Below are 19,723 nucleotides of genomic sequence, written 5' to 3' on the forward strand. Positions count from 1 at the left end.
TGATGATAGTTTTATATCTATTAAATTGAAAATGTTGAGGGTAAAATAAATGTCTTATTTCATGTGAGTGGGATGGGATATCTAGAGAGAGTAACTTGGGCATAAGAAGACTTTGGTGTCACCCTGTTTGTTATGTGGCCATAATACTCTTAAATGGATTGCTTGCTTTTGAGACAATGCTACTTATGTCAATTTGAAATAAACACTGATAGGAAAATAATGCAAAGTATTTGTGTGCTTACTATAGTTAATGCAGTGTGACTGTTTAAAGGTCAGTTACATGGTCTCTGCTGGGTCAATATCTCAAATGGAAATTTTCAACTAATTTCTCATCTTTCCTCTTGTGGCTGTATTTCCCTTTATTCCCTGTAATATCCTGTTACATGATCTTCTTTCCCAGGTATTTTGTCATGTTGGTCTGTCTTGGGTAGGAGCAGCCTTGCTGTCTCCTGGCTGTTTCATAACAGTTTTCAGAGGAGTTTGTGCTCACCTCCTCAGTAAAGAATATACTTAAAGAAGTGTCGAAGAGCAGCAAATGTTTTGATGAATTGCGTTAGTCCTTGGGTGGGAAGCCCTCATTCTTTTCCAGCTAATGGTAGGCAGTGGACAGAAGTGTCTGGTAGCCTGTGTGGTGACAGTTTGGAAATAAATTGGTACTTCACAGCTTTCTGCTTACAGGCCTCCATTACTTGTGCAGAGGGCACCACTGGAGGTGGTGAGTTTTTCTAGAAGCTCTGGTAGAGAGCACATGGCGATGGTGCCATCCTCTTAGCAGCAGTCTCAGTTTGGGGGCGTGAAGCCAAGTCTCCATGAAGAGAGAGTATTTGTGTGACACTGTTTCTTTGCTGCTGTTTTGATAACTTTTAAAAATCACTAATGCTTTCAATTTAGGAAAGAAACTCCTCATCAATTACCTTTCCCTGCTGTTCCACACCTTCTGTAAGATGTAATGAATAACTTGAGTGTAAATAAGGTCACTACAGTGCCTGCAAGCGAACAAAGATGAACAGCCATCAAATGGGCTTCTGTAAAACACTGTTCTAAAAGTCCATTGCTACCTAGTTAACAAATAGGAGTACTCTCAGGGGTTGCAAAGTGTTGACCTGGTTGCATGTTCTCTCTCCCCTTACAAAGTAGTACACAGAAGTATTACTTCTGAACTTCCATTTCCAAATACATCCTTGGGCACAGTGAGCAGCAATTTCTTATGATTTGGAAGTTTGAAAATTTGATCACTAACTGGAGCTTACTACATGGTACTAACCATGTGGCAGATTCACTTGCAGAAAGAAGTCCAAGCTGTGGAAATAAGCTCTGGCCTGAAGGTATTTGATCTGTTTAGGTAGCTTGGAAATAAGGCTCTGTAATACTTAAGATAAAGTGTGCATCCAGGAGAGAGACTGCTCAGGCAGCTTTAAGTTGATCAAACCAAACAAATAATTGTATCTAAATAAAACATTCAATCTAGAAGTATCCTAAGTAATATCTTTTTATTGGTGGCCAAACTGCTGCTTCTGAGTTTCCATGCCTTTCAGTTTCATACAGCCTTTATACCCATCAGATGGCACTTTTACAAAAATGATTCAACTTTTAAAGATGGGAAAGGGATAGGGGGAGAGAGAGAGAAAAAAAAGTTTTGTTTTTTTTTTAAGGAATTTTGTAACCTTTTACACGTTTGGAATTAATGGCTCTAGTAAGTCCATTCGGTGATGAAGGTAATTATAACTTGCTTGAAGGATCAGAAGAGGAGAACATACCATGTGTCAGTTTTGTTCTGGAAAGTTATGTTGAAAGTAAGACCTGTTAAAATGGAGTGGCTAGGCTTCTTCCAAATCTGTATTTCAAGGACCAGCAAAGCTTTGAGAATTTTCAGAGCTTGTGAAATATCTTAGTTGTTCTTTCTACCCTGTTCTTCAAGTATAACGTTAGTCACAGAGCTGCATAGGGGTCTCTATTTATATCTATATATCTGAAACCTCACATTTACCATTTCTCATTATTTCTGCTTTTCATACTGATCTGCAAACCACACTGTAGTTTTTAATAGTTGATAGCGGACTGTATAAAACCCCGAGTACCATCAGAATGCTTGATTAATTTTTTTAGTGCTATTTGAAAGGTAACTAGAGGAGCAGTAAATAGAAGAAAAATAAGAAATTAATGTCTAAGGGACTCTAGAAATATAAATTGGAGTGAAACTATTTGCTTTAAAAAAGCAGGTGCAAAAATGATTGCACCTGCTGTTTTTGGGATGATATTCTAGTCTGTTTCTAGCCTTTCACCTGTTTCAGACACTTTTTGTGATTTACTCATATGTAAATAGTAAGTGCAGTCATCCCTCCCCTGCTCTTGCACTTTGTTGTGTGTCTTAATAACCCAGGCTAGGGACATTAGATGGAAGAGTTTTGGCTATGATTTTATTGTTAACAGACACATCGTGTTGTTAGTGTCCAACTAAATAGTCATATCCTTGTGATAATGTGCTTGGGGTAGCTAAAGCAGGATCTACATTCAGGATGCTGCAATATGCTCTGAATCATCAACATAAGTGTACAAGAAGTATGTGGGGTTTACTTATAAAAAAAGCAACCAAGAAGAGTGAGGAAGAACAACTATTTGCTGGGAAGCAGGAACACAAACCGATCAGTAATGCAGAAGTTAATAGGTGACGTCTTGATCGTTGCTCTTAACACAGCAACAGAACTGGGTTATTTTTGGTAGCTAAAGTAATGTTACAGGTTCAGGATTAGGGCCTCGTTGTAAAGAGCCTGCATGCGATCTCCCACATACACGTGCACTCCCCAAGGACTACATTGTGTCAGACATTAAGAATGCAAACCATTTATGGGATTTTCATCCCTTGATGCATCTGTTTTGCAAATACAGAACTCAGTCTTAAGGGGAGATTGTCCGCTTAGTACTCTTACAAATAGGACTGTTAAATGGTTAGTTTATCACTTCAACAAATGTTAACTATTTAGCCTTATTTAAAATTCAATTTGGATAGTCCTCACCCTTGGTTACTGTATAGCTGTAACATGGCTAATGTGAAGTTTGATATAAATGAAATTGGGAGTTAGTAGTATTCAGGATGAGGGAGAAATGTGGATCAGCAGACCAATTTTCTCCATGTCCTTTCAGCTGCTGAATTTGTGCTTAACTGAGATAAGCATAGGAATGATATTTTTAAAAATTATTGATTTGCTTTGTATGAAAAAGCTAACATACAAAGAAAAAGGTATTTTGCTAAAACAAGCTTTGAAAGTAACATTTTTTTCTTTAGAAAAAAACTCTAGAAAACAAAGGGATAATGGCACAGAAAAAAACCCCAACCCCTTAGTATGAGGAAAAACTGACTATATGTAAGAAATCAGTGTTGCCATGTAGACAAAGAATTGTGAAATGCATGAGAACAATGAACTGAAGAAGCACTGCTTAGAAGTGTCAGTAGGCAAAAGATAACATAGATGGAAATACAGGTGGCTCTATTTTACTGAGGTTAACTTGCTGTGAAGCAGAAACATTTCCTCATTCAGACAGCTTTGAATTTTTGACACCTTGAAGTTTCCTTTTGTGGTGACGCTGATGTGAACTATCTGTTACTGTGAATGCATTAACATTACAACTGAAATTATGAAACTGTGAGGGAAATGGCTCATTAAATTGTCCAGGAGTGCTCCCGTGTCTGTTGCTTTGTGAAAATTGTTTTTAAATTTGATTGTGAATTACTTTAAAGTACAGTAATATGGAATTAGGTGTACAGTGATGGGGAGCTGCCTCTTGCTAAGTTTAACTTCATATGTCTGCATCTTGGAAGTCAACAGTGCCAAATACAGTCCTGCAACATCTCTCTCAACATTCTTCCTGTGTGTCACCTATAATAGTATATTTCCCCAAGTCTGTGCCTTGCATGGTGTCATTTGCTGCTAGGCTGTGCACTGGTGTCTCAGGGATGGTTGGTGTATGTTGGTCCACAACACAGAGCTTGTCCAGCCTGCTTTTTGCAGTGTTTCTCTTGGTGCACTGCTGTGCTTTTGAGAAGGTGCTCAGATGCAGCCAGAACACTTGGTGGGGCCCCTCATCACCTCTGTTTTGGCTTTCTGTCACCACTTTTCCTATGGATAGGACATAGAAGGTTTTCTGGCAAGGGGGTGGTAGTATTGTGCAGGTGGGAAAGGAGGAGATCAGGATGTTGGAGAGAGGAGTGGGATGGACGACGGGAAGAATGAGACTAGAGAGGTGATCTTCAGCCATACAGCATGATCTGCGGACTGTGGCCTAATTCCATAATTTCCATAGTTTCTGGAGTTTTTGCCTTTGGGGACTTAAATGATTACATATTCCTGCTATGGATTAAGCTACAATATGTATTTAACTACAACAGCAACACAAAATTAAATTGCTTCCATTAAAAAAAAACACCAAAAACAAAAAGCAAAAAACCCAAACCAAAAAAAACCCCAAACTGGTTCCTGTAATCTTGTGGATGACTCCACAGCAAGCATTTTAGGTTCAGTGCTATTATATTTCTGTAAGTGAAATGGTAAAGTGGTTTTAAAAGCTTTTATAAGTAAAAGTTCTGTAAAAAGTGTGTGTTAGAATAGTGGTATAAAAAAGAAACCACCCAACAAATTCAGCATGGTTGTGTGAGTTGGAAAATTCTGGGAAATGTATTTTTCTGTGGTTGCATTGATTTAGTGAGAACATCTGTATCTGCTAGTAGCAGAAACAAGATTTGTTTTGAGCTTCTCTTTGAGCTGTTAATGAGTGTGAGAAAATAGACCTCTTTAAGTGGGGTCTGCAGCTGTTCCAGTGAGGGGCAGCATAGGGGGTCTCGCGAGGTACAAGTCAGGTCCCTGACATAGGCTTTGTTGGCCACGGTTGTACCACTTTTGGCTGTTTATTCCCCACCCCCCTGCAACTTTCTGCCCTTGTTCTCTGCAGTGATTCCACAGCAAAGGTGGCAGACCAGGTTGTGTCCTCCTACATCCTTTGGCAGTTTACAGCTCATTGTACTACTGAAGCTGTTGCTGATGATGAGCTTATAAAGGTCCTACTGCAGTGGTTGAGGCACAGGCATCTGTGCAGCTTGCCTTCAGCTGTCAAGATGTTGATGTTAAGTGGCTGGGACAAATCAGTCTCTGGTGGTGCAGAGGAGCTTTACACTGCTTTTGGGTCAAAGTGAGTTGGCAGTAACCATTTAGGCATCTTTGTGCCATCTGGGAACGGATGAAGGAAATGTTCTGGAGTCATGTTGTTCTCCTGTGTGTGGCCTCCTGAGGGAGTGAGTCAGGGTGTTGGACAGCCTGAAGATGAAATGGCAACCTACCTTGTTGATTACAGTGGCAATGAGTTCTTGTTGCCACCTAGTTGCAGGAGCAACAAATGCTGTGGTACGCCCATGGGTGGTTTGTTTGCGGTAGTCATCCCATATGCTCTGTACAGGAGAGGCTGTTTTCTAGGGTGTAGGAAGGAGCTGGCAGTGATTTTTAGATCTTGTAAAAATCCTGTTGCATCTCTCTCTCACTGCAGCCATTTAATTGCCTTTTTTGCCTCCCCTCATGCAAGCGTGTGACTTTAAAGTCACATTGATGATTACCATGCTGAAAGCTCTGTATTTGCTGACACTGTCAGTCATGTTTTCACCAGCAAAATGATTTTATTAGGTTGTGGCAAACACTAGGGTATGTTCACTTGGACCTGATGGCTGTCAACAGGGCTTGAATGAATTAGTTTGAGAACAATCTCTTTTAGTAACTAATGAGAATTTTTTCTGCCATTGCAGTAGTCTACTAGAGCATGCAGTGCCAAGCTCTGTGGGTTTAAAACAACTTTTTGGTGGAGGATAAGTCATTTGCTAGATATAATCGTAAAAATTTAAGGTGAAAAAGAATAACAAGATCTGGGTCATACTTGCTGGCAGTGCTTCTGTGTCAGTGGAGAGCCATTCTGAACCCATTTAATTACAGTTATTTTAAATGCAACCAACAGACAAATAAGCACACCTTTGGACGTATCAGTGTATTGGGCAAAGAGATGTTTTTCTTGTTTCAGTTTGGAGTTCATAGTAGTTCTTAGGTGCTACTTGAGCAATAAACGTTGATTAAAGTGGCTCATTACAGCTAAGATATACTGCCATTTTATTTGGTTTGTGTTGCCTTGCTCATGCTGCAGTATATTCAGGGGATGAATGCGAGCTGCATCATGCAACAAGTAGGATGTTTTTACTGTGAAGTCTGGGTTGGGGTGGGTGGATGTTGTCAGCAGTGTCCCTGAAGACGTATTGTGGTATTGGCTAGGAAGCTACTTGGGCTTGTCTGCTCAGGACAGGTGTGATCTCTGTTTTAATGTTTTTCATGCATTTTCTGAATGTTGGCTTTCATCACATGTTCTCTTGAAATTTAGAGTGCCAAGTCTGTCTGCAGAGAACATATGGATATGCTCTGCTTCCATCTCGTGTTTTTTTTCTAGTTTGCCAAACAAAATCTGTTAAAGCACGGAAAGATTGTTTTTCTTGTGAAGCATAGCTGGTCAGTGAGTGATGTAGTTGATTCTTAAAAGAAAAATAAAGCATGAATGTTGTATTCTGTGAAGCTACTTCATCACATGGAACTTAAATTTTTGATGCAGACAGAGGATGTACACCAAAATCAGCAGGAAAAAATGTGCATCAGTTTTTGTGTGTGTGTGTGTTTTTTTTTTTTTTTTTTTAAATCCTTCATCTTTCTCTGGTCAGCAGTCCTGTTCTGGTGGGGGCTGAGACTAGCAAAGAGTTACAGCTGAATACTGCCAGCAAGATATCATGCTGCCAGGTATTTGAGGTCTTGGAGATGAGCCCTTGTTTGTAGTTACCATTCTTACTTCTTGGAAACCCATTTTCCAAAGATGAGTGTTTGGGGTGGCACTGTGGAGTCTAACTTAGTGGTAAGTCCTGAACAATATCTTATCTTCCCTCTTCCTTCCAGTCAAGTCAAAATTTCAACCCCTATTTATGGTTGAATATTCAGAGGTGAAGTTAATTGTGTTCTCTCAGGGCAGTGGGTGACATTAACAGCAAAGCCCTGTCAGGTTATAGGCTTGTATCTGCAGTAGGGGCTCACAGGTGTGCACACATGTCCAGTCCAGCTCTGCAGGTGAAAACACGATGGAGTATGTATTCTGACTCACCTGCCTTCAAATCAGTGGGAATGTAATACAAAAGATTTTTTGTTTGGTTGCTTCCTGATAAACTCTACTTTATCATGTCTAGGGAGAATGCCCTGTCAAATTGAAAAAGGCTTTAATTTCTGTCTCTCTGTGGTTGTGGCATAGGGATCTATTTTTCAGTGTAGTAGGGTATGATTGGGCTGTGTCCTTATGCTTGTATCTCTTTTATAAAGAGAGATTTTTCTTGTTAAACCTGTATGTCATTATGCTGTGTCTTTTTTTTTTTTTAATGTGGCATGCCAGCACAATTCACTTTTCAATTTCCATAGCATTACACTTTAATTTTGCCTTTAATTTGAAACCTTAAAGCTATGTCATAATAAGAAACTCCCTATAAAAAGTAGAAATAAGTTTCTCTTCTTCTACCTCCATTTTTTCATGAGTTCCCTGAAAAAGAGCTATTAAAAAGAAAGAAAACTGAACTTTGGGTTCTACTGAAATGCTTTTGGAATTAAATACCATTAACTTTTCATTTGTTAGAGAATTGCTTTTATGTCAGTTTATTGTATGTTACATTCACTCATGTAAAATACATTTTTGCAGTCCTGATGCAAGTTTACTCATTTTCAACTGAAGGTACAATTTATGAAATAATTCACTCTTGCAAATTCCCACTTGCTGATAGTATCTCAAGCTGGATTACAACCCAGAAAAGCAGTTCTGTGATTCACTGTGATCTATTTTCTAGTATTACTAGGGCCTATTTTTGTTGTGCTTGTTTTTGTCAGTCCCAAAAAGCTTAGATTATACCTTTTGGCTTTTAATACTGAATGGTGATATCAATTTGTGTTTAGCTTTTGTTCCCCCTGCCTGCCCCTGGTGTGCGCCCCCCCCCTCCCTTTGCATTTTTGGTGAAACCTTGTGTCACTATTACAGTGAACATTAACACCAGTAGTAGCTTTCATTAGCGAAGAGATAATTTGCTTAAGTCTTATGGCAAAAGTGAAAGGAAGCTGCCATCTACATTTTGGTGCAGTGTATGGCACAGCTGTGGAAGTCCTGTGCTGTCTGTCTAGCTCAGTGTCCCATCCTGAACGTTTGACAAAAAGGAATATGTTAGGGAGGATCACAGGAAAAACAATTTATCATCTGTTTCCTTCTGAAGGCTTCCTCAGATCTTCAGCTCTGAGTCTTTCAGTGTCACCATGACTGACTTCTGCAGCATTTTCTTTCATGAACCTGTTCACCTTCTGAACCCTTATGGATGTTGAACATTTGCTGCTTACTGCTGTGTGAAGAATCACTGTTTTTGTTTGGACCCGTTACATGCTAGCTTCACTGGCTCTCAAACTCCTGTTTTGGAAGAGATGATGTACAATCACTGCTCTTTGGGTTTTGGTTGTTTGTTTGTTTTTTTTTTTTTTGTACAACTTCTGGCTTTGTAGGCCTTTATCCCATCCTCCCTACAAACTTTTCTTCTGTGAGGACTCTACTCTTACTTACTCAGTGTCTGCTTAGTTTCCTGAAAATATTTTGTGAGGGGAATCTGAGTGCGTTTTTCTGGTTTTTGTAGAGAGGTCTGGCTTTGCGAACTTGCTGGAGTTCTTGGAAGGGTGCGGCAAACATGTGGACAAAAGCTATTTTGACTCTTCCTTAACATCCTTGATGATTTACCCTGTGAAGTGTTGAGACTTACAGTTGTCCTCAAATTTACAGTCTTGGAGCACGATAATGGGTACTGCTGGAATGCTCTCAATCAGTGGCTTTGTAGGGAGGACTGGTAAAAGGTATAACACGGTGGAAGGCCTGTCCATCTGAGATTGCATTCTTACGGAGTGACTAAAATATAAACACAGACTCCATAGCCCTTCTGGTCAGGATGGCTTACAACCGAAATTTACCCACCAATTCTTTTATTACAAGTCAAAGCTTTCAGTTTTGTATTCAAAAGAAGGGAAGGGATTTATGGATGGATTTGAATGGAACGAATGGATTTATTTTGAGGTAGTGTGAATGCGTGTGTGTGTGTCTGTTTTTCCAGGCTAAATATGTTAGTTGGAAATACTGAAAATAGGAACATGTTGCAAAAGGCTTTCTGTGCAACTGCCAGTCATAGGGGATTACCAAGGGGACAGTAAAGCAGTCATTATCAAAGTCGAAGGCTTCGCCCTTTCCCTCTGTCCTTCTGTGACCCTCATGAGAGCTGCCCTTTGCATCACTGCTGGCGGGCAAGGCCAGCCTTGTCTGGTTCCATCCCAGTATGGAGTGGAGGACAGACAAACTTCTGTACTGTTCTGGCTGTCCTCAGCAAAGCCAGACCTAATGCCTGGTGAGGCGACCGACAGTGCCTGCTTGGTTAAGATGCAGATGGTTAAGCAACTCTTCCACATTTCTGTTTACAACTGACTGCATGAGGAGGAATTATTTCATGACCAGGCTGTTTTATGCAGAATGCATTTTGTGATGCTGATGCTAAGCAGCTGTTGCCCTTCAATTCTGTGTTTTTTAAAAAAAAAAATGGTTAGTACTTCAGATGATGGTAGTGTTTGTTATAAGTGATTATGAGACTACCTGGATTAAAAAAATGAATGAGGAAGCTTTTTTTACTTTTGTACATTTGACAGTAATTCAAAGATCTCTTGAAGGATTTTAATTTTTTTTGGCAAGCTAAGGCCTTAAAGTGGCTCATACCAACTGGTAACTGAAGTTTTGTTTTGAAAACTTGTGGACAGATAAATGCTAAAATAATAATAGTCAAGGAACAATCAGCCATCTGGGTCATAGAAAGTCAGTTCTTACCTAGGGTCAAATTATTACAGTTTTAGATTTTTCACTGACTGCTCTAGACTTATCATCATCTTTTTAAAGGACCTTACATTCCTTTGTTGAAGTCATCCTTGCCTCTGGTCTGTAATATTGCAGGAGAAGAATGGCATTCTTAGTGTTACAGTGGAATAACCTTCCCACTGTATTCTATATTAACAGTGTGTTTGTTTTTCTCCTTGAACTTATCATTTTTTTCCTTTTTACCCTGTACCTGTCCTACTGAGCTGCTTCAGCTTTTCACAGTTGTCTTGCAGATGCTTTTTTCTTACTTTCATTTGCCTTCTCAGATGTTAACAGGTTCACCTGCTTATGAAGTAGCTCTTTTCTATTTGTAGTGTTCATTTGCTGCCTTGATTCTCTTCTGCTTTTACTAGTTTCTTCCAGTCCTAGAAATACATGGAGGAGGCTATCACTATAAGAGTTATAAAATGAGGTGGAATATAAATGATAGTATAATGGCATGTACTGTGGGGTATGTCAAAGATTTTCCTAGAATTGATGATCTTTCAAGGCTTGGGAGGATGGATTGAAGTTGATGTGTGCAAGGAGTCTTTGGAGACTGAAAGTGACAACTAAATAGACCCTGAAGGGAGACAAGAGTTGAGTGACTTTTTATGTGGGAAGGTCAGATTCTTACAATGTTTTAATGTGTTTAAGGTGATGAGGCATGAAGGCTTCAGCAGTCCCAGCTAAGGTCCAAGGGAGCCCCTCAGTGGGCTGAGGGTTGTAGCTGAACCTTGGCACTACCCTGAGACACCAGATGCTGCCAGTTTTAGTCACCCAACAGAGATGAGTCCATGTTTATAGTAATAATGTTGTGTTGAGCAATGATCCCTGTGGTGGTGCTATCTGAAAAAGGTCTTGTACTTGTCAGTTCTTCTGTTCAAGTGGTTTGTGCTCCTCTTGCTTCCTCATGCCAGGTTTGGCATTTTATGAGCTGTCCTGAGAATCTGTTCAAGTTCCTGAAACTGGTGGAAAATGATCCCTGTCACCTTCCAGTTCCTCTTCCCTGTTCCTTCCTCAGTTCCTTCCCTTGTCTGTCCCCCCAGCCCCTGCTGTGTTGGAATATGTAGACTTTGGGGTCTCACAAGAGAAAAGAGTGAGGAAGAGTGGGGTTCGTGGGAGGAAAGAAGAGGTGGTGAGTCAGCTGGTTTTGGACCTGTGGCCATAATGTTACTTACATGTTTTTATTGCTTTATGGTAGGTAAATTATTTGGTAGTGTCCAGCACAGAAGTCGACCAAAAAGCATGAAACTACATAATGACTTTACTTGTAAAACATGTCTGTAGTGCTCTGGGAGTCGGATATGTCATTGCTGAATGGCTGACATCTATCAACAGTTGAAATGTTCATTGTCTTTGAATAGTAAACTGATAGTTATGGATTAAACCCAGGCCACCCTCTTAACCCCCTCAAAGTTGTGACGCCACCAAACCCCCTCCCCCCTCCAATTCTTATTCAAAATAACTTTCTTAATCTTGGAAACAGAGCAAATCTGTAAGTGTAAGCCCTGTCCTAATGTTTTTGTATGAATATAAGGTATTGAATATCTTCTGAGGTGCTTTAGATGGTGGTGGAAGGTTATTTTAGACCGAAAAGTCTAGACAGTTCTTAGGATCTATTGCACATCTCTACACCTGCCAAAATCTTGGTGGGAGTTTTGTTCAAGTTACACTGCAGTTTCTCAGAAGGGTTTTCACGATACAAATAATGCTAACCAGACTAGTCTCTCTCCCTCTCTTCCTCCTCCCTAAATCACCACTACTATTGTTGTAAAAATTGGGTAAGTTTCTGCAATTGCTATTTCTATCTTCCCTCATTCTTTAACAATTCTGTAAGTAGGAAGGATGTTACCTTTTGTGCATAGTTTTGATGTATGTGCAAGGAGTAACATAAAAATTTCTCACATGCAATTGAGACAAATGCTTTTTAAACACAATTTGAGTGTAAAATTAATAGATTAGTATTCAGAAGGGCTTTTCAGAGGCTAAAGGAGATAAATACAGATATCTCTTCGAATGTCAGTCTTCACTGTATTTTTTTGGAAATAGAGAAAACTATTTTCTGGCTTGAACCTGCTAATAATGCGCTACTGAAAATGACCTGGCATGTAAGAAAGCATCTTTCTGAGTAATGCAGGCTGATTTTTATAGATTTTAATTCATCTAAATTTCTCAGAAATATCCAGGCTTTCCTAATGGGCAATACCAAGTATACGTGAGGCTCTGAAGTTGAGAGAAAATGCATGGAAAGAACTGAGATGTTTGGAAGAAGGAAGAAATGAGCACTTAATTTAGATTACCCAGTGGCATTTGAGTGCTGACTTTTTAAACTTAACTTTAAATATTATTTAATTTATTGAACTTTTTTCCTCCCTTTTCCTATTTCTCCCAGAGGGAAAGGAATTTTTTGGTTTGCATATGATGATCAAACATTTCATTTCTACGATGGAAAATTAAACAATAGTCTATAAATGTGATTGCAATCTCAATTAAAATGTTTAAGATTTTCCCATATGTTTCTTAGTAAAAAGAATAACACTAATGTTAGTAAGCTCATCTTAAACCATTAGTGAATGCTTGCCATGAGTGTGTGGGTCTGTCTTCACTTCCTGCTTTGCATACTTTTGGTCATTTAATTTTAAATACATTTCTAGCTGAGCGGCTGTGCCTCTGTGTTGGCTGTTTTGAATTAACATTTGTGTGACTTTGTAATATTTTATAAAATACAGTCTTGCAGCGTGATGGTAGAGTTATTGTTTTTAAGGACCCTTATGGAAAAAAAATATTTGTTGAGGTAGCTGTTCAAATTGTAAGAGACTTTCAAGAACAGGCAAGCATGAATTAAAAAAGCAACAACAAAAAAACCAACCCAAAAAACAACCACAGGCAAGCTAAGAGTCATAGTTGTATTTATTTGTTGGGGGGGGTTATATTTGTGAATCTCATGTCTTAGCATGGAATGAGAATCTAGGAAGTTGAGGCAAAACAAAAAGTTTTGACAGTAGGTGAAAGCAACACTGCATCAAAAAAAAAACAACCCCCCCAAAAAACCTTCAATGCATGCTGAATAAAGTGTTTTATTTTAGGTGGTTGTGTAATTTTTAATGGAAACTATGGGCTTACAATGGTAAATGATGGGAAACAGTGGTCTGCAAGACAGCATTAAAAATTGGGAATGCCAAATATGTGTACTGTATGTCAGCCTTGGTTGAGAACTTGTTTTGAAAAAATAAATTGTTAAACAATGAAGGCCAGGCTTTTTATTATTTTTCCTGGGAAAAGAGTTTGTATAGCCTAAGGGAGAATTTGGTGCCTGTGGGAAAGAGAACACTGGGCTCAATTTTCAAAATTTATGTGGCCTTGCCAAGACAGATGGGAAGAAACAAGAGTGTACCCCAAACAACTGTAGCCCTGGGAGACTCTGCTCATCTTGCATGGGGGTTTTCTCATTCATAATAATGCTTGAAAATCAAGCTGTGCACACTGTTAGCTCTGCACGTGGAGGAGTCAAGCTTGTTCAGCCAGATTTTGATGTACTGCAACAATTAAGCTTGCCAGAGTCATGTAAAGGGGTGACTGTTAAGTTCCAGAGTGCCTGTCCTTATTAATTTCTGAGCGAGCGTTATAAAGGCAAGTGATGTGTATTAAGTAAGCCTGTGCCTTTGGGAGTCTGTAATCTACAGATCTGCTGTGACCAGACACTACAAGGCAGCAGTGACTGCCTGTGTCACTGTTATGAAAGGAATATGTTTCATGTGATTCCTAGAACCCTCCTTGTGATTAGTCTCAAATGTTTTCTTGGCAGTGGAGTGTGCTGGGAGTGCTTGTTTTCTGGGCTGCTACTGCAGCTTCATGAGTGGAACTGAGTGCTGGTTTTCTGGCTCTCGTTTCCTTGTAGTTCAGGATGCTGTTCGTATTTCTCATCTGCAGCATTCGACATCCTGTCCATCTCAATGGCTTCCTTTTGAGCCAGGGTAGTGAATAAACATCCTTTATACAGCTAAAGGTTCAATTTTTTTACAACTGAATCGTCAAACAATGTAGCTATTGTGGATGCTACAAAGTAAATGTGGAATGTGTAACCTGAGTTTTTGCTGTTGTCAACTATTTTTAGTGAATGTGGGTATCACTACAAAACAGATCTATTAGGATCTCTTTTGCTCTAGCTAGTAAGTTGAAGTGGAACAGGGCATCAAGAGTACTGCATCATCTTTGAAGTACCACATCCATCCAACTTTTTCCCCAGACTGTTGCTGCTCACAGAATCTTTAAGAACAGAGGAAATGAGTAGAATACAGAAGAAAACAGGATTAACACCTGAATTTTAGTTAAATAAAGCAAAATGAAAACCAGAAATCCTTTCCGTAATCACTGGGGAAAAGATACTGTAGAGAACTGGATCATAGAATCACACAATTTAAAGTGAGGGTTTTGGGGATATTGCCTGGATAAAACAAAACTGTTTTAAAAATACTTTGTAGATACAAAAGTGAATTAGATTTCTTATAGGTATGTGCCATTAATCCTTAGCAAGGGGAAGGAATGGCTGATTCAGGAAGCTGCAGGGTCTCGTAAATCAAGGGAATAATACTTGAGCCAAACATAATTTTGATTGCTTTGCCTTTGATTGTTCCATCTTCCTCTCATAATTAATTCAGCCCTTTTATAAAAGTGGATGGGGAACTATCTGGTTTTGTACCTTTGTTCATTTAACTAGACTTTGGGCAAGATCTTTGTTCTTGTCTTGGGTTTTTTTTTTTTTGTTTTTGGTGTGGGTTTTTGTGTGTGTTTGTGTGGTGTGTTTTGGGTTTTTTTTTTTTTCTTTTTTTTTTTTTTTTTTTCTGTCTGTAGTGGTGGTGGTTGTTTGGTTGCCCTTCAGGATTTTGGGTTACTGTGACAGCTGAGTCTATGCATACTGCCTGATAGCTTTGCCTAAGTTGATACCAAAGGGATGTTCTTCATTGCTGAGCTTGATCCACAAAGTGCAGGTGGGTTGTGCATTGACTTAGATGACCCAGCGATGCACATAAACCTGCATGATCTGTTTGTATGCCCCTGTAGTACAACTTCAGTCACATTGCAAGTTTTCTTTCCTAATTTGGCATTGTATGTTGTAGGCACAAATTGCAAGTTCATTTCACAGGGTTGGTTTTTTTTTTTTTTTTTGCTTGTTTAGTTGGGGGGGAAGGGGAAGAAAAGACAGAAACTTGTAATCACATCCCCTTATCTTTTTGTGTTTTGGTAGGCCTGGATGATTGCCTGCAGCAGTATGTCCATAAATTTGAACGGGAGAAGATAAATGGTGAACAGCTGTTACAGATTTCTCACCAGGATCTTGAAGACTTGGGTATCTCACGGATTGGACACCAGGAACTGGTTCTAGAGGCTGTGGATCTCCTGTGTGCACTGGTTAGTTAAGTGGTAAAAAGACACACAAAGAATTTCATAAAGTGCTCTTCTGGGTGAATTGCTGAGGCGAGTCTCATAAAACCAGAATATCTGTGTCTCTTGCTTTCTGTTACATATAGTTGTCAAAGAAACAGTAAGAATTTGTTTAATTTTTGCAAGCTTTATGCTAATAGCACTCAAGTTTTTCCTGATAAGAGGCAACACTAATTCATTAGCACTTCTAAAGAAAGAAGTTGTACAAGTAGCATTGTTATCACTCTGTTCACTAACAGGAGTCTTAAAATTGCTATTGAGTAAATTTGCCGTAGAAGATAGAAGATGCACTGTTGAAATGACAGCTGCTAACAGTTCCTCACATCAGTTGAAATGGGTTTAGGGCAATTCTGTAGCCTTCTAAAAAGTGAAGAAAATCTTCCTCAAATGAGGAATGTTTTACAAACTCAGTGACAGTTGAGTTAAATTGTCATTGGATTTGGAGCTTAAGCTGTTCCTCTGTCTTACTCCTGATATATAACTGCACAGATACTTTTAAGACAAACACGCTCAAAAGAATAAATATATTTTGTGTTGTTTTGCTAGTGCAGGCTTTATTTAAAAGATGTAGTTTGGATGCAGTCTTGAAGATGTGTTTGGTGTAACGCAGTGAATGAGTGACAGAGATATGACTACATTGAGGGCAAAGGTGGGGAAAGGCTGCCTGATGGTTTGTTGGCCAGCACTGGCCCACCATCCCCTCATTAGGTGAGACTTGCAGCACCGAGCTTACTCCTTTTAAAATGGAGAGTCTTTACTGTCTGTGTGCTATGTGCTTTATTTGCTGCAGACAGTTGCTACAGGGATCATTCATACTCCATAACCGGGAATAAATTGGATAGTCTGTACTAAAAGAAGTGTATTTAATGAAATCACTTCATACAATCTGAACTGTTTCCCAAAGAGTGGCTCTTATATTTAAAAAAGTTTTATTTCCTCTGCAGTATTTGGTATAGCAGAAATTTTTAACATTTAGCTGGAAAATCTAATAGAAGAATGTAATTAGCCTAAATTGCAGTTCATGTTGAGGGGATGGATAATCTGCTGGGCAAGCGAAGGGGTCTGGTGGGTTAGTAAATGTACAGTGTGCTGTATACAGTCCTGACTGAAGTAATGGATGTGGCAGCCCCCAAAGGCACTTTTTTCTTCTTAAAATGAACAAAGCTGGACAACTGCCAGAACCTAAAGCTGTGTTTTATCTCCTACAATTTCCTTCTAATTTCCTTTGTAGACAAAAGTTTTGACCTCAGATTCGTTTCTGGAAATCCTTTGTAAAATGCAGCTCAAGTTAATGCATTAGACAGTTCACATATTGCAGCTGCAATGTTCTTGTTCCCTTTTAAGAGGTGGAGGAAGAATTCCTGTATTTTAGGTGTGCCCTTTGTCACCTTCTTGATGCCCTTTTCCTTGAGTTTTTGGGGTGGTTGTATAAAATTAGTTGACTTTGTTCCTGAAGGAATACTGTGTTTTGAATTTCTTGTGACAGCCAATTTTTTATTTTGCTGTCTCTTCTTTTTGTGTGAGAGAATAAAGGTTTCCCTATTCCACCTGCATTAGTTCTCTGAAAGTGGGTCTGTGTATTGATACTAGTGGATGGTGTGTGTATACATGGTCACATTTCTCTAACTTTTGGGTCCTTGAAAGCAAAATAACTATTTTGGGGATTTCTTTCTGTTTCTGCTCCTCCTCCCCCCCAGCCCCCCACATGCTTTCAGCACATACTGTGGAAATGTGACATTGGCTGGGCCAGCTTGAGGTCAGGCTTTGAAAGTTGTTTTTGGGATGGGAGTCGGGGGAAGGACTGAGACTGTGTGCTGGCGGTTCCTCAGTCCTGGAGTTCTCAAGACTAATTTCCCTTTCTTATCTAGTTTTGCCTTGGCAGTATTCCAGCTGAGCTTCCTTCAGATCACTGTTTTGGTTCCCTCACATCGCAAGAACACTTGTGGCTCTAAAGGCAGTGAAGCAGCTGTCCTTGGAACATCTTTCTCCTGCAGTAACTCTTTCCAAGCATTGGTGATACAGACCTCTTTTCAGTGCTTTTTTTTTTTTTTTTTTTTAAATTTTATAGGGATAAAGCCCTCTTTGGCAGCTACACTGCCAAGCTGGAAATATGTCTGCAAGCTATTGTGTTTGCTGCTGTAAGTGAACTGTAGAACTAGTGTAGCTGAAAGAGAAACGAATGCATCTTTCTCTGCTGCTTTGATGATGAGGCAGTGTTCCCTCATCTCCTGGTAGCAGTGGCCACATGTGATAAAGCTGCAGCTGAAAAGGCAGCAGGAGGAAGTGTGGACAGGGATAAAAAGTGAAGGTTTCATGTGAGCACACATTTCTGTTGCTCTTGAGCTGGTCTAACAGTTTTCTGAACAGGTGTTGAAGATTATTTTTTTAAAATAATCTAGAAGACATATCAAAGAAACTGAATTTCCCGGAGGGGGGAAAAGTCAACTTGGGTGCCTCCATCTTTTGTTGATGACAGTATTTGCTTGGGGGAGGAAAGGGATAGGAGAAAGACATTTCTTAGTTGACTGAGGTATTTGGGGAAGGAGGGGGAACAAGCATACATAAATGGGCTTTTTAAACTCATATAAAGCCAAAAGCAGGGGCAGGGATCAAGAAAATAAGCTTTATTAGCCAAATAATTGGGACAGAGCATCTAGAGTGGTGTTGAAAACTGCATGCATACTTCTCGTTCCCTGATGAGTAGGCTTGGTTTGGGCTTAATAAATATAAAACAATGCAAGCATTAACAAGAAACCGTATGCAAATGTTTTTGCTTTTAATGTGTTTACCTATACTATATCTTTACCTATACTGTATGATGGGAGAGTTTGCAAGAAAAAAAAAAGCTGATTTATCTTGAGGTTAGAATGAAAAGATACTAGTTTCAAGCAATCTGAAAAAAATCAAACCACCAAAACAAAGAAACAAGCAAAACTAAACCACAAAAGAACATAGTTTTTATTGTTGTGCCTTCGATAATTTCACTGCTAGTGATGTTCTGCCAGCATATTTTCAGTGCAAAAAAATAGAACATCATAATGTAAAATTGAACATGCATAAATGAAGACTTAACTTTGGTGGCTAATCCTCGTCAAAGGCACTACATCTATGCACTGCCTCCTAAGATTTCAGTTTTCTAGAGATCTCAGCTTAAATTTAGTGGTGTTTTTAGGAAACCTGGGACTCCAAAGGATTCTTTAGGATGCATTTTTGTTAAAAGAGAGAGGGCAAGAATGGGTGACACTGACAGTACCTATTGTTAACTTTAGTGTTTATACAGGGCATGCATTGAGTTGGCTCTGGTTTTGAGAGGCATTCAGTCTGTGGTTTGTTCCCCCCTCCCCCACCCAGCTGGTTTTCACTTGGATCGGCCAGCAGATCCAGCTCATTGCCCTGTGGCGTGTGAAGGGGAAGGCAGAGCTCTGGATCAGCCCAAGTTAGCTCTGACAAACTGCTGTGCTCTTTTGACTTTGGTTAGCCACACTTTTGTTATGTTGGCTGCCTGACCTTGAGCAATTACTTGATCAGTGTACTTTTTCCTCATTAAATATAATGAAGTTTGGAAAGAGTGTGCTCTTAAGCACCTGTGCTCTCCGGTATATGTGTGTGTGCTCTCTTTTGCTCCATCCCTGTGTGTGGCTCCCCTGGTTAATGAGTAGCAACCTGGGAATGTTTGACATAGGGTGCTCTTGACTGCTGGCTTCAGCCTGTGTTTTGGTGAAAGCAACTTTGATGTTTTAAATTGGGAGTGATAGGAAAATGTGACATGTTCTTTGGTTCATGAGCACCACCTAAAACCTTTTAGTTGCTTAAATAAGTAAGTATTGTAGCTTGAGTTCTGTAGAAATATTTCAAAAAAGCCTGCTAAGCTTTGCACTTCAACTGTGTGTCACTGTGAAGGCTGTTTGGTGTGCTGCCATGCTATCAACATTTCTATCTGTCCTGAATTGGGGCTACAGCTCTCTGACAAGTTAAATTAATCCAAGTCAGGTGCTGCCTCCACCCCCTCCTGCCCTCTGATTAGTGATCTTTTGTGCTTGCACTCACCTGACCCTGTGGTGAGCTACTTCAGAGAACTAAACCAGCTGAGAACATGCTACTATTCCCAAGAAGGGAATAGATGATTTTTTTTTTAAATGGTTTAGTTCCCCAAACCAGCCCTCCCAGTAAACTGCAAGTGAAGGAATGGAAAAATTGCAGGAGTAGGTGGTTATGTGTGAGGTGGTCAAGACAGTGTCAGCTTGGACAGAAGCATTACTATACCTGGTGAAGGGGCATAGTTTTATGTGTATTAGAGCAAACAGGT

The 19,723-nt window shown here is 39.6% G+C and overlaps 1 protein-coding gene across 5 annotated transcripts in view; it reads left to right on the plus strand.

Moving 5' to 3' along the window:
* Positions 1–19,723, plus strand: part of CNKSR3 (CNKSR family member 3) — a 58,906-nt gene that overhangs the window by 14,116 nt on the left and 25,067 nt on the right. For all 5 annotated transcript variants that reach the window (XM_055809739.1, XM_055809743.1, XM_055809740.1 and 2 more), the window contains one exon: positions 15,221–15,384. In XM_055809739.1, coding sequence (XP_055665714.1) covers positions 15,221–15,384 — 164 coding nt within the window. The remainder of the gene's footprint in view (positions 1–15,220; positions 15,385–19,723) is intronic.

Source organism: Falco peregrinus, chromosome 7 (genome assembly GCF_023634155.1).
Source record: "Falco peregrinus isolate bFalPer1 chromosome 7, bFalPer1.pri, whole genome shotgun sequence".
Classification (NCBI taxonomy): domain Eukaryota; kingdom Metazoa; phylum Chordata; class Aves; order Falconiformes; family Falconidae; genus Falco; species Falco peregrinus.